We start from the raw sequence: 13,086 nt of genomic DNA, 5'->3' as shown, positions 1-13,086 counted from the left end.
TGATGTAAATGTAAATGTATGTATGCATGCATGGAATATTTTATATTTAATTTAGTTAATTAATTAAATCAATTTAGTTAATTAATTAAATTAATTTAGTTAATTAATTAAATTTAATTAATTAATTAATTTAATTACTTTTTTGTGGGGTGGTACAGGGTATTTAAGAGTTGAGCCTGCTCGACTTTAGCATTCCTTTCTTGTTTGTTGTCTAATGTTTAAAGGACAGAGAGTAAAAGAAAAGGAACTGTCTCATAGAAAGCTTAGAGTAATTTCCAAAAGTCATACAGTTCAAATAATTTAATTTGGTTTTATTAATTATTGGCAGTTTTATTTTCTTTAAACGGCTAAATTAATTCAAACAATATGAGTATAATGCAGTTAATAAATAATCAATAAAAAGCAATAATTGAATTGAGTAACAACTAGTCTGAAAGGAAAGCCTAAATTCCTAAATTTGTGTGTCCCTCTTGATATATATTTGAATGAACGATACTCTGGCCCATTTAAATCTGCTGTCTGTCCATTTAATGCCAACCAAGCTACAACAAAATGTTCGCAATAATGTGTTCGGTTTCCATGCAGCAGCAAGGTATAGAACTCTCGATAATCTTATATTTATTTAAAATTCCCATCATAAATAAATAAAAAGCTAACCAAATAAACGTTATTCTCAAAATCCATTAGAGTTAAACTTTAATAGGAAATAACATCGTTGGCAGATATCGAAATTCTCCTCATCAATTAGCTGATAAAAAAGATCCAAATTAATGCCGGGTTGGTGAAATGTGCCAAAAATCATTTAGCATTTCGATTTAAATTTAAAAATGGCGACGACTGTGTATTAGAGAGATCGAATCAGAGCCAAAGCTGCTGCCCAATAGTGGCCATCAAATATCAAAGATCAGAGCAACAAGCGGCATAAATTAAAAAATAGTTGAAAATCCGGCAACGTGAAAAAGTCACACACTAAACCAATTTGGAAACTGGTCGAATGAGTAGAACTGTCTGCAAAGCCAAATGCCACACGATTAATTAGATAACAGGGGGAGAGAAAAATACAAACGACATGGCATGTATCTTTGTATATAGTTTCTTTATAACATGCTCGCCAATATACATATATTTGTTCAAGAAATAAATCTGCGCCGCTTCAAAGCAGAGTCAATTGTTTTATATTAATCGCATCTTATTATTTATAATGATGGTAAATATAAATAATCATGGAGGAAGTGATTTTGAATTGTGCGCAACAATCCATCAAACGCATAATGAACGAGCACTTCTGTGAGCAGGCGCGAAAAACAAGTTCGTTTCCTGAGTCTTTCGTTTTGGTGCATGGGCACAAGTTTTTCTTTTTTTTTTGTTTACCAAATGGCATTATACAGCCCAATGCATATTAATTAATAGTTACACGTACATACATACATATAAGTATATACATAAGTGCTGATGTGACAAAAATGCAAATGCCACCCAAAGAAAATAAGCAAGCAAGCAAGGCGAGGAAGCGGCGCAAAAGTTTCCGCAATAGCCAAGCTGCCAAACCGCAAACTACTGCGGCAGCAGCAACAACAAGTTGCAACATTTGGCGGCAACTGTGAAAACTAAAAATTACATAACATCGAAATGAAATAGATGCGCGAAATGTGCAACAGCCGCGGCCCCAGGCGGGCAGGCAGATGCAACAAGCGAACAACAACAACCAAAACACACGACGAGAAGTCAGAAAAAAGCTTGCCAAACTCACAAGGCGTTGCCACTTGCTGCATTGTGGGGCAGGCAAAAAATCAAATTCAACGGGCTCCCCATCTCCATTCAATTGAACTTGTTTTTTTTTTGTTTTTTTGTTTTTGTACAGCATTCACACACATATGGGGGTCTAACAACAATAAATAAACAAAAGCCAACAATTTGTTGCAAACACAAGCCACTGTGTACTTCCATCTACCGCCTGCTGCTGCCCCATTCACCCGCTCGATGACGTCGTGACCAAATCCATATGTCTCTGCCTTTGCACAAAATTCACTTTCGAATGTCTTCCCTCAGCCATCAAGTTGCGGTCCCGATGAGGAAAACAAACAAATAAATATATAATGTCACCATATTTTATCTTTCCGTCCAAATAGCGTCTGTAGCCACCGCAGTGCGGTCAAATATTTTCGTAGAGCCTTTTTTTGGGCATTGCGTGTCTGAAATCATGAGTCGGTTGGCAACATTTTGTAAATGGTTATCTAAAAGCTATCGTCGTTATGTTTATGGGCTTGAAAACGTTAAGAGAGAACAACATCGAAATTAGTAGTTGATATTTAATAGAAATGGCCTTCACGCCGTAGCTGCGATATTTATGTTGTTTGATTGGCCGCCGCAAGTTGATTACATAACAAAACTTTAGCCCCACTACTTACTATTAGTTGCATAATTATGCTGGAAAATGATAACAATTTTCTGAAATTAAATAAATGTAATAGAGCTATTACGAAATTTGTGCGAACCGCTAGAAGACTGTTACCTTGGCCTCTTTTTTTTCATTGTGACAGACGAAGAAAAGGCCGTATTTTCTTGAATTAATTAATATAATTGGAAAATACGATATCTAAGTTTATTTTGAAAATACGCAACAATTTGAAAAATCATTTGAAAAATCAATATAAGCAGATTTTCGCAATTTGAAAACAATTTGACAATTTCAGAAGAATATTTGTGAATGTAAACTTTTTTAAAAAAGCAATGAACCTACAAAAACTTAGCTACGGATTTTGATTATGCCATGTTTAGAATATAACAAATATATTAAATATTAGTTACATTGTAGCATATTTTGAGTTGATTGGAGAGCAACCGAAACGAGGTCGTTATTAGGTATTATTGTAGTATTAGCTGAAATAACTTTTTTTAAATACTTCTTCATAAGTCAACAGTAATCCGAAAAGAGAAAAGTAGGCTACAATTTAATAGTGGATTTTTGTTTTTTATTCAGAAAGTGGTCTGATTTCAAAACTAGTAGAATTATATTTTTCTCGGTTTCGCACTACTAAGTATGAATAGATGATAACTCTCATCTTCAATTAGGGTCCTTAAAAAGAAAATTATCTATATTATGATACTATCACAACTGTTTGTTTGTCGAAGAATTCCAATTGATTTAAATGAAATCAAATACAACTCTACCAACTACCTGTCATAAATTAGTTACAGATACAATGCTCTGCTTATATTCATTGCTTCAAATTGTCAATATAACAACAACGAAAAAGTAGAACTGTTTAATTTATTTTATAGCTCGCCTAACAACTTAAAAGTGGCACACAAGAAAGCGAAATGAGTCTGAAAAATTGGGAGACTTACTCTGTAGACGCCATCAACAAGTTTTGTTATTTCCTCGGCCTCCATTGTTGTGCCGGTGCAGATGCAAACCTTTGCGGCTTGACTTGGTGCCTAATGATGAATGAAACTGGCCTTAAGTAGTGGGCCGGCAGCCAAGTGCTAACTGCTACCGATCGATTTTTAAATTCACTTTCCGTTGCAGCTGCCCGGAGCTAGTGCGAGTCGCAGTTTTGTTTTTCTTCTTTTTGTGACAGACTGCACTCGATTTTCACTTTCTAAAGTGGCACACACACTCAAAGTGGCGCGTACACACACACACACACACACTCGTGTAATACCGTAGCAGACGAAGACGTTGAACCGGCCAAAAAGTTGGTTTGCTTTGCTTTTCTGGCCACTTTTCGTCGCCGCTGTTTAAGCAGCTGCTGAGACTGGAACTGCGTGTCGAAGGCAAAATGTAAACGTAAACTTGTAACTTTGACTTTCGTTGCAGAATCTTGGAAATCTCGTTTCGTATGGATGTCGTGACTTTCTTTTCAACGGGGCCGACGAAACTGTTCCACGTAACACGTAAATTAAATGCCAGCACGTTAAACGGGCCAACTGTTTGTTGACTTCTCGCCGCTCTTCTGTGTGGATTTTCTTGTTGCACTTTATATATATATATATATACAATTGTATATATCTGTGTGTATTTGTTTGTTTTTTTTTTTCAGTTTGTAGCTACGTGACCAATTGATTAAGTTTAGTTGCGGGGCACTGAAACGACACAGAAGGTAGATAAGATGTTTAGAAACTGGCATTAAACAAAACAATAAACACCTAGCTAGGGTTTCGCTTTCCGCTGTAAGATTTATTTAACTGATAGGAAATTAACAAAAATTAATACTGCATTAACACTGTATGGCAATATAAACAATATAAACAAAATCATAAAATATATGGAGCGGGAAAGTTGTAGAAACTGAAATTGTTGACACTTATCACGATTAAAAATCGTTCAGAACAAGAAAGAAAAGAAAACTTAAAATTAATTATATTTATCAATCTGCGCAGTACATTAAAAACAAAAAAAAATCCATCAATAAAAATTATAAGAAATGTCATTTAAAAATAAACAGCTAAATAACAATGTAAACACTTTCTGTGAATTCATTAACAATCTTCAAGAAGTAAGCGTTTGAATTCGTTAATTAACAATGGAGTGTTTAAAAAGGAACCGAATGTAGAAGCTTAATTTTTGGCAATTTCTTGAGAGGCAGGTAGAAGTAGTTGACTATTATTGTTGGCACTCCTCCATTTTTTTCAAAGAAATAACAAAGATTTTAGTAAAAGTCTAATTTAAAAAACAAATACGTGTGGAAGCTTAATACTTAAGTGACAGGAGTTGAACGCGAATAGAATTTAATTTCTTCATCGCGAAATGAATATCAATTAATTATTTATTTTTGACATCATTCTACAACGCGTCTGCTATTGCAGTGAATTAAAACGGTATCTTGGCTATATCAGCGGCCAGGTGCTCGTACTCTGCAAAAGCTGCCTACGATTCTCTTCTTCTCAGCTGTATATTCAAATTAGCTTTTTGGTTTTTCTGCACGGCTAGTGCGATTAGCGCGACAGCAGCAACTGGCCGTCGGTCATAAACTTCACTTAGAACTTGCAAGTTAGCCTTGTTCTTAATAGTCGAATGTTTTTGCATAAATTTTCATAGTAGCCGTGTAATTAAATGACGGCCCAAGTAGCTCATAAATAAAACTGAACAGCGGCAAGTGCATCTGTAAGATACTCCAACCAAGATACAACTGCGCTCGTAAAACACTTGTCACTGTTGTTGCCGGTGTGGGCAACCTTGTCCACATTTGTGAGTATGTGTGTGTGTGTGTGTGTGTATGCGGCATGCCAAGAATGCAGCGCGCCTCGCTCGCTTTACGACTCGTCAGCTGCTAGACATAAGCCGACAAGTTCGTTGCCTAAGTCTTTTGTTTTGCACTGCACCATGAAATTCTAACTGGCGCGCATTGAAGCGCTGCGATGAGCGTTTTGTGCACATAACTGAACACTTATTGAAAGCCTATATACTCGTACATGCCCCCCCCCCTCCCCCCTCTCTTCCCTCTTCATAGTCAACAAGCAGCATCATTGTAAAGAAATTCATCTAATAAATACGGCAACTTTCTTTCCTATTTCCGAAAAGCGACAACAACTCGAGACACTCTCACTCATGTTTTCTTATTTTTCGTTGCTGTTAAATTTGTGGCGAGCGCTTATCTCAAATGGTTTATCTTGCATATTGAAATTTGACATTTTAAAAGATTTGAATGCGTTTTGTCCGCTTTCGTATCATTTAATTTTCATGCCTTTGTTTGAATTGTTAAACTGTTGAGTTGTAAGTGAGATGATGATGATGGGGCTACGTAATCGCCTGTAACGTATATTTCAGCACACACTAGAGTTTTCAGGTATTGTCTGTGCATATAGGTATGTGCTGTTATTATTATTATTTCTGTCATAATAAAAGATCATTATACCTCCACGTCTTTTTATTGCATGGGTACGGGCATGTCTTCCACTAGAGAAAGTAACAACTGCTAAGTATTAAACTTAAAATTGGGTTAAATAAAAGTCACTCGCAAACAGCTACAATATGGGGCAGATAGACATTATTAATCTACTTTGAATAAGACTACTATTTTTACTTGCATTTGAAATTTATAGAATATTCAACATACATTCTGATAAGATTGCTCCTTTTTATGTAAGAATTTAATATTAGATTCAGTAAACATTTAAACATTTCTTTATTCTTGAAAAAAGCGATTTTCACTATCCTCGAAAAGAATATGTGTTGCTGAATTAAAATAGAATAGAATAGCTGACATTTTTCTTTTTCCAAAAAAAAAGAGTATGTGTTCAATTTATGTTAAGTCTATTTTTGCCTTCTTAAATGACAAATATCAAGTATGACTTCAAAACCATCAACCTTTATATCTAAATTATATACTAATATTTCGTTATTTCTTACACAAAAAACTTATTTTCAAAGTCCACTTTCAAAATGTGTAAATTATTTGCCAGCCTGACTATAACTTGAGTACATTATACCGTTAAAAATTGGAATCTAATTAGAATCGATTGCTGAGCTATCTATATGAGAAAACTCACTAACTGAATAATATTTCGAAATCGATGGCATCACCCAGAATAGTAGACAAATTCGAATAACTCTTTGAAATAAAATTCCTATTTGCATGGAGTTGATGTGAAGTCCTATTTCTGCATAGCTCGTTTGTTATTCAAACTTTGATAAATGAGCTACCAGCGCTTTAAAATTCTCTTCATCCCATTGTGTTGAAAATAATGTTCGATTTGTTTTTATGATGTCACATTTCATGTGCCGTCCCTTAAAACATTCGCTAGATCCGCCTCTGTTTTAAGCCAAGCCAGACTACGGCTCTCAGACTGTTCAGTGCCAGCCCTAGGGCAATGTTACTTCTCGAGCTCAATCAAATTAAAATTCTGCCGAGCAATCGAGCAGTGAGCCTGCCAGCTAACTTTACATTGCCCCATGCAGTGGTAAGCTATAAATTTGATATTCAAAGTAAATTTTCAATTTCTACTCGAATAGATATTTCCATAAATAAACCGCATAAATCAGAGCTTTGCTGAGCGCGGCGGCCCATCGTCGGCGACACAAACTGCGCCGAAGCCGAACCGAACTCATTAGTAATCAAAAGTTGTGCAGAGCGAAAGAGATGGAGCGCGACTTGGACTCGGAATTCTTGCCCCAAACGTTGCACAAGCGTCAGTCGTCGCGTCGCCGATGCCGATGCCGCGTCTCTGATGAGTGCGAGTCTCGGCTACTAAGTGCGATCAATGGAGCTAACAGCCTCGACGATCATGTGGGCTATAAGTGGCTGCTGCAGTTGCCACTGCCACTGCTGCTGCGACTGCTGCTGCGACTGCTGCTGCGACTGCTGCTGCGACTGCTGCTGCTGCTGGACAGCAGCCACCGTCATCGAGAGTTGTTGTGGCGGTTGTCGCCAACGCAGCCAACGGCGTAGCGCAGCGCAGCGCCTGGCCATGTTTATTTTGTCTTAATGGCTGTTTGTGTGTGTTGTTTAATGGCAATTTAAATATTTTAGCCATTTAATTTTCTACTTTGTTTTTTAGGCTGCCTGCAACCTAACTGCTTCTTCTTCCTCCTCCTCTTTTTTCTATTCGCTGTGGTATCGAAAATATGTTAAAAATTTCTACTCTTTAGCATTTGGCTTGTTTTTAAGTTTATTTTTTTTACATAATTTCTCCTTACATTTATTTAAATTGTTTTTGCTTGTTAGTCGGGCCAATACCAATTTAAGTTCAACACATTAAGGAAAGGTTAAATCAGTTGAAGCGCCCAGTGAGTCAACAAATTTGTTGCATTAATATTCCACAAGCCCCATGTTTGGTGTCCAGATCTGCATCTCTCGATATGGAAATTTTTATATGTAATAGACACAAAATTGGTTTACAGCCAGATAAAAGATAATTATCACAAAATGTATATATATGACGTATTATCAATGGAGGGGAACGAATTTAATAATGAGACGAGTGCGTGGGTAGGTATTTGAGGTGAACCGTCTTGATCGGGCGCCAATGTTCACGAGTGGATATTAGTATTAGTAGCGTTTCAAAAGATCTCAGCCTTTTACTTATTGGAGGTGGGAAGTAAAGTAATATTTGTATATAAATAATATAATTGTCTTGAACTATAAAATCTATATTTTGGCAATTAGTTGACATTTATATACACGTATAATACTTATCATATGATAACGATTGGGATCTGATATGTTATTTTTCGAAGGGCGTTGTATAATATTGTTATTTGGAAGAAAGAGGGTTTTGTGTATTGTTTGAATGGAAACTGAAGAAGACTGTAAGCATTACTTTTTCAATGATCAGGATTGGTTTTGCATTCTTGGTTCTGACTAGTGAAACGATTAATATTTAATAATTAGTTTTTTTTATAGCATTTTGATTAATGATTATTATAAAGATATTTAGTCAATGAGTTGTTATCATTATTATATAACCGGAACTTGTTTGTAGTCTGCTCAGCTAAATGGCATCTACGTGTATGTATGTCTCAAGATCTTGATTTCTCTTACTTATGTTGATCTTGTATCTAAAATACTAAAAGTCAAAGGAAAGAAAATACGAAAAATTCCATTTACATTTTTAAAATTTTTCATTTTTATTTACATTTTTAAAATCCATATGTATTTTATTAGTTCCTGCTAATACAATCAAGTTTTTGTTGCTCTTGTCTTTCAATATCCCTCATAATATTTGGCAACAACTTTCGCCCAATTGGGGAGCCACAACTCCCCCCAACTACTTATATATTGTAATTGCAGAGCCAAGAAAGTGCAACAAATCTCTTTCCTCATGCATACTATATGCGAAAATCAAATAGACAACTATAAGTATTATGTCTGACAAGAGTTAGATGCGCAGCAGCAGTGGCAGGCAGCAGATATCTTGCCATTATCAAATGCCCATCATTACCTTTAGTTGTTGTTGTTGCAGCTGATCTCGGTGCGGCGATTAAATTGCAGTCAAAGCTCAGACATGTGAACACGTGTGACAGGCAGACGGCAGACAAAGGGGACAGACAAGCAGACTCACCGACAGACTGACAGATAGCCGAAGATGCAACACAAAAAAATTGTTGTTGTGAAAATGAAATTAAAGCCAAAGCAAAGAAACGAAACGAAACGCCAATGAAGACAATGGCTAGATGTGGCAGTGTGCGGGCATTTGAGGTGGCGTTTGAGTCTCTGTTGCACTAAATTGCCGGCAGATATATTTGCAAATGAGTTAGCCAAGTCAAAGAGAGCAACAACAATAACATTGTTCGCCTGCAATGCAAATTGAGTTGAAGCTCTGAGCCATTGCCCCGCGCTGTTAAGACGAATTGGCAGTGAAAGTAAAAGTTGAAGTTATTTTCTACTTCAGCTGTCGAACCGACGCGTCGCACACAGCCCCAAAGAAGCTGGAGAGCCACACCGATGGCTGGACCCACAGACATATAGTCTGACTAACTGACTACCTGACTGAGTGACGGACTGACTGAGCGAGCAGTTGTTGAGAGCAAACGGCTTACAACGCTCTGCATGCACATGCCATAAACAAAAAGTTAAATTCATAAAATGTTGGAGGGGCAGTAAAAAGCGGGAGAGAGAAAAAACAAAATAACAGCGGCGGCAAAGGCAAAAAAAAAAAAGAAATTAATTTCTTTTTGCTTCGTTATTTTCCATATGGCAGCTGGTGCGGCATCCAATTGATTTTCCTAGAGTCAATGCCTTAAGTCGTCTTACCCTGTTGAGGCAGCCACAAACGCCAAATTACAAATGCAATTACACTTACAATTACACGGACCGTTTGGCTGCTCAAAACAATTCCAAGTTAGCTGACTGCCGGAGCGTTCTATTAACCCACTAGCCGTAGAATCGAGTTTTCCCAAGTTAAGATCTTGGTATGCGCCTTGCGCAAGCGCAACAGCCATCGGACACACCCATCATCAACGCTCAACATGCTTGTTGTGGTTGTTGTTGTCGTTGTTGTCATCGTCATCACGATCGTGACTTCATTTACTAGCGTTGCGCACGACGCTTGAAAATTTCTTAAGTTCAGTCTCTGTTCAGGGGCCGTCATAAATAAGGTGCAGATTGCATCTCCGAGTGTGGCGGCGTTTGTTTCTTCTTCTGCCTCTTCTAAGAGTATCTACTTGCCGCCTTAATGGCGACAGATCAACAATGGCAGCCACAAGGACGGCGCATCTGGATGCCTTGCCTTGCATGCCAAATAGCCAAACCAAAAATAACAGCATTTGTGGAAACATTTCTGCAAACTAAACTACTTATAAATCGAGCCGCCGCATTCCTAGTACTGTTGCACTCCCATTGGTTGAATGAAGAGTCATTTAAGAATCGCTATCCCCAAGCTTGATCCAGACGTACGGTAGAACGACTTCGATAGTTAATGTAAGAAGTTTATTGTATTTTAAAGACATCGTTATCTAATCTAGTCCTGATAAAATCGGTTGGCTAAATCAATAAGTCTTAGTTTAAAAAACTTCTTGGATATTTGAACTAAATTTGATATTTAAGAACTTAGTATAATTGCTCATAAAATTCGAAAGTTTCAGCGAAATCGGTGCAATATAGCTGCCTAAAAACAATTCGATATATAGATAGAGAAAGAGAGAGATAATTTCCCATAATATTCAGCGAAATCGATGCACTATGTACTATATATATCATTTTATAAGCTGCCTTAAAACGAGTTTCAGAGTTTTAAAAGGTGTTAGAAACTTGCAAATAATGTCTTAGCTTGAAATAAATTATAAGTAAAGCTCGATAAAAATTAAAGAACTTACATTTCATACCTAACCACCCATAAATAACTATATCCTGTAACTCTGCCTACATACTTAAGATGGGAATTGCCTAAAAAAATGTTCTCTTTCCAAATAGGGACAACTCTCAGGTGGATAAAATCTTGGGTATTTCTATAAAAATATGTAAGTGCGTACTTATATGCTATAGTATGTATGAAATGGGAATATAAATTATTGAATGACTGCGTCAGTGCCAAAGAATGCGACCTTGAGCTGTCGGCGGCGGCGCTGTCGTGACTGTTGTTGTGGCGGTGGTGCTTATTGCTGTTGTTGTTGTTGTTCGCTCCAGCCTCAGCGCACAAATAACAAGTACCCTGTACATACAAACATACAAACATTGCGCCAAACGCGTTAAGGTACAGACAATAAATAAGCAAAAAGAACCCGCATTGAATGAGAAAAAATAATAATAATAATAAACAAGACGCAGAAAATAGCGCAAGTTTCATAAAACACGTTTGACGAATGATTTGAAGATGAAGATTGAATATCTGTCAGATACGTATCTACAAAAAGAGCAACAACAACACAAGCAAATGTGTGGCAACCGCCAACAGAAAAGGTAAACTCTATATAGAACCGACGTTTCTTATGTATATGAGTGTGCATGTGTGAGAGAGTCTGGGTAACCGCAAAGGCAGTCAAGCAAAAGCAGCACATACTCGTATGTACATTGTACATACATACATATGTACAACAACAACAACTACAGCAATAACAGCAACTAAGACGACGGCATTCACTTTTATTTTCAACATTGCAACCACAGAAAGGCAACAACAGCAACAGCAACAACACAGAGGCGACAAATAGCATATAGCAAGCCAAATAACAAAGATCAAATGAGAACAAAGGCGTCTCATACTTACATACATACATATGTACATATGTACATTCCCCCACCCGTGTATTCATATTTTTTGTGTACAAGTATCTGTTCGTTTGCTTTGCATTTGCGTCAATGCAAACACTTGTTTTCGTCTTTTCACTCAAGCCGTAAAAATGTTTAATAATTTGCTATTTTTTTTTTTTTTTTTTGTAAACAATTCTGCTGAAAAATAGGTTGTCAAATGTGCGTAATGTGTACAAAAAATGTCGAAAGATAATAGATAATTAGCAGTATTTTTCGATATTTCGTCTGAATCAGCAATCAAATAAAAATTTTGCCCATATTTTAATTAAAAAGTAAAGAATATAATTAGCTCATAAAATATGCAAACTAGACAGTCATTAGTTACCATTTATTAAATGACATTAAACAGTTTGAATAGATCTTTTATTTACATACTTATTAGAATGCAGTAGCATGAGAACTGTACGAAAATTGTTCTCAATAAAGGATAGAGTCACATTTCAAATTACATTTTAATATATAATTATGTTTGAAAACTTTTCAAGTTTTTCAAAAAATATATAATAACGAAGTAAAGCTTATTAAGTGATTGCGATATCTAGAACTTGGCTTTCAACTGAACAGTCTGCTGTGACGGAACTGAATTCCCAGAAAAAAAAAACCCCAAATTATTATTTTGTATTTAAACAAGTGCTTTTTGTTTGTGTTTTATTTATTGTTAATGAACAAAAGTGAAGAAAACAAAATTGTAAAGTAAACGATATTGCGATGGTTGATTAATTTAATGGGTTTTAAGCTTATTCTACTTTTAAAAATTGTAATTGGTTTTAGAAATTATTTTATTATAATTTTATATTATACGTAAAAATTAAGCTATTTAAAATATTTGCTCAGGCTAAATTAGTTGTAAAATTTGTAGCCATTCAAATATATTTAACTGGTGTGGTGTTATTTTCACATCAGCAAGATTTGTTCAGCATTTATTCATTTCTCATCGGCTGCTCATAATCACTTTAGGTAGAGAGACTTGTATTTTAGCTGATATTAGAAATTGGTCAACGTTTCAAAAGCTCTCTTTCTCTTAGCAGTCCTAAGGTAGTCCTAAGGAACTATTATATTTAATAATTTGTAAACTAAGTAGGTGCTCTAAAGATCCTCCAAATTGAACGCAGTTCCGAAACTGTCCCATATTTCTCTACTCATTCATATTAAATAAATAATAATTTCCTTTCGGCTGCGGACCACCTCTCATCTACTATATTTCCACCTCCGAACTCACACAATCTACGCTTCACATTTCAATTTAAAAGCGAGAAACACAGTTAGAAGTGCCACACCATGAAATCGCATTAAGTGCTAAACGAAAGATCGGCGATGGAGTCAATGACTTATGCTGGCATACAGATAATGCTGGACACACGCTTACATATAGTATGTACATAAATATATACCCAAA

At 36.1% G+C, this 13,086-nt stretch overlaps 2 protein-coding genes across 5 annotated transcripts in view; one reads left to right on the top strand and one right to left on the bottom strand.

Moving 5' to 3' along the window:
* The window catches only part of LOC115622337 (ubiquitin fusion degradation protein 1 homolog), a 58,283-nt gene that overhangs the window by 13,602 nt on the left and 31,595 nt on the right, over positions 1-13,086 (top strand). The gene's annotated exons all lie outside the window — the stretch shown is intronic.
* Positions 1-13,086, bottom strand: part of LOC115622333 (brain-specific angiogenesis inhibitor 1-associated protein 2) — a 40,460-nt gene that overhangs the window by 12,995 nt on the left and 14,379 nt on the right. For all 4 annotated transcript variants that reach the window (XR_003995338.1, XR_003995339.1, XM_030516244.1 and 1 more), the window contains exon 2: positions 3,349-4,086. Coding sequence is in view for 2 of the 4 variants with exons in the window: in XM_030516244.1 (XP_030372104.1) it covers positions 3,349-3,393 (45 nt within the window). In the remaining 2 variants the exon portion in view is untranslated. The remainder of the gene's footprint in view (positions 1-3,348; positions 4,087-13,086) is intronic.

The sequence above is a fragment of the Scaptodrosophila lebanonensis genome, unplaced genomic scaffold (assembly GCF_003285725.1).
Source record: "Scaptodrosophila lebanonensis strain 11010-0011.00,11010-0021.00 unplaced genomic scaffold, SlebRS2 tig00000043-arrow-pilon, whole genome shotgun sequence".
Taxonomy (NCBI): Eukaryota; Metazoa; Arthropoda; class Insecta; order Diptera; family Drosophilidae; genus Scaptodrosophila; species Scaptodrosophila lebanonensis.
This window is presented reverse-complemented; position numbering and strand designations above follow the sequence as displayed.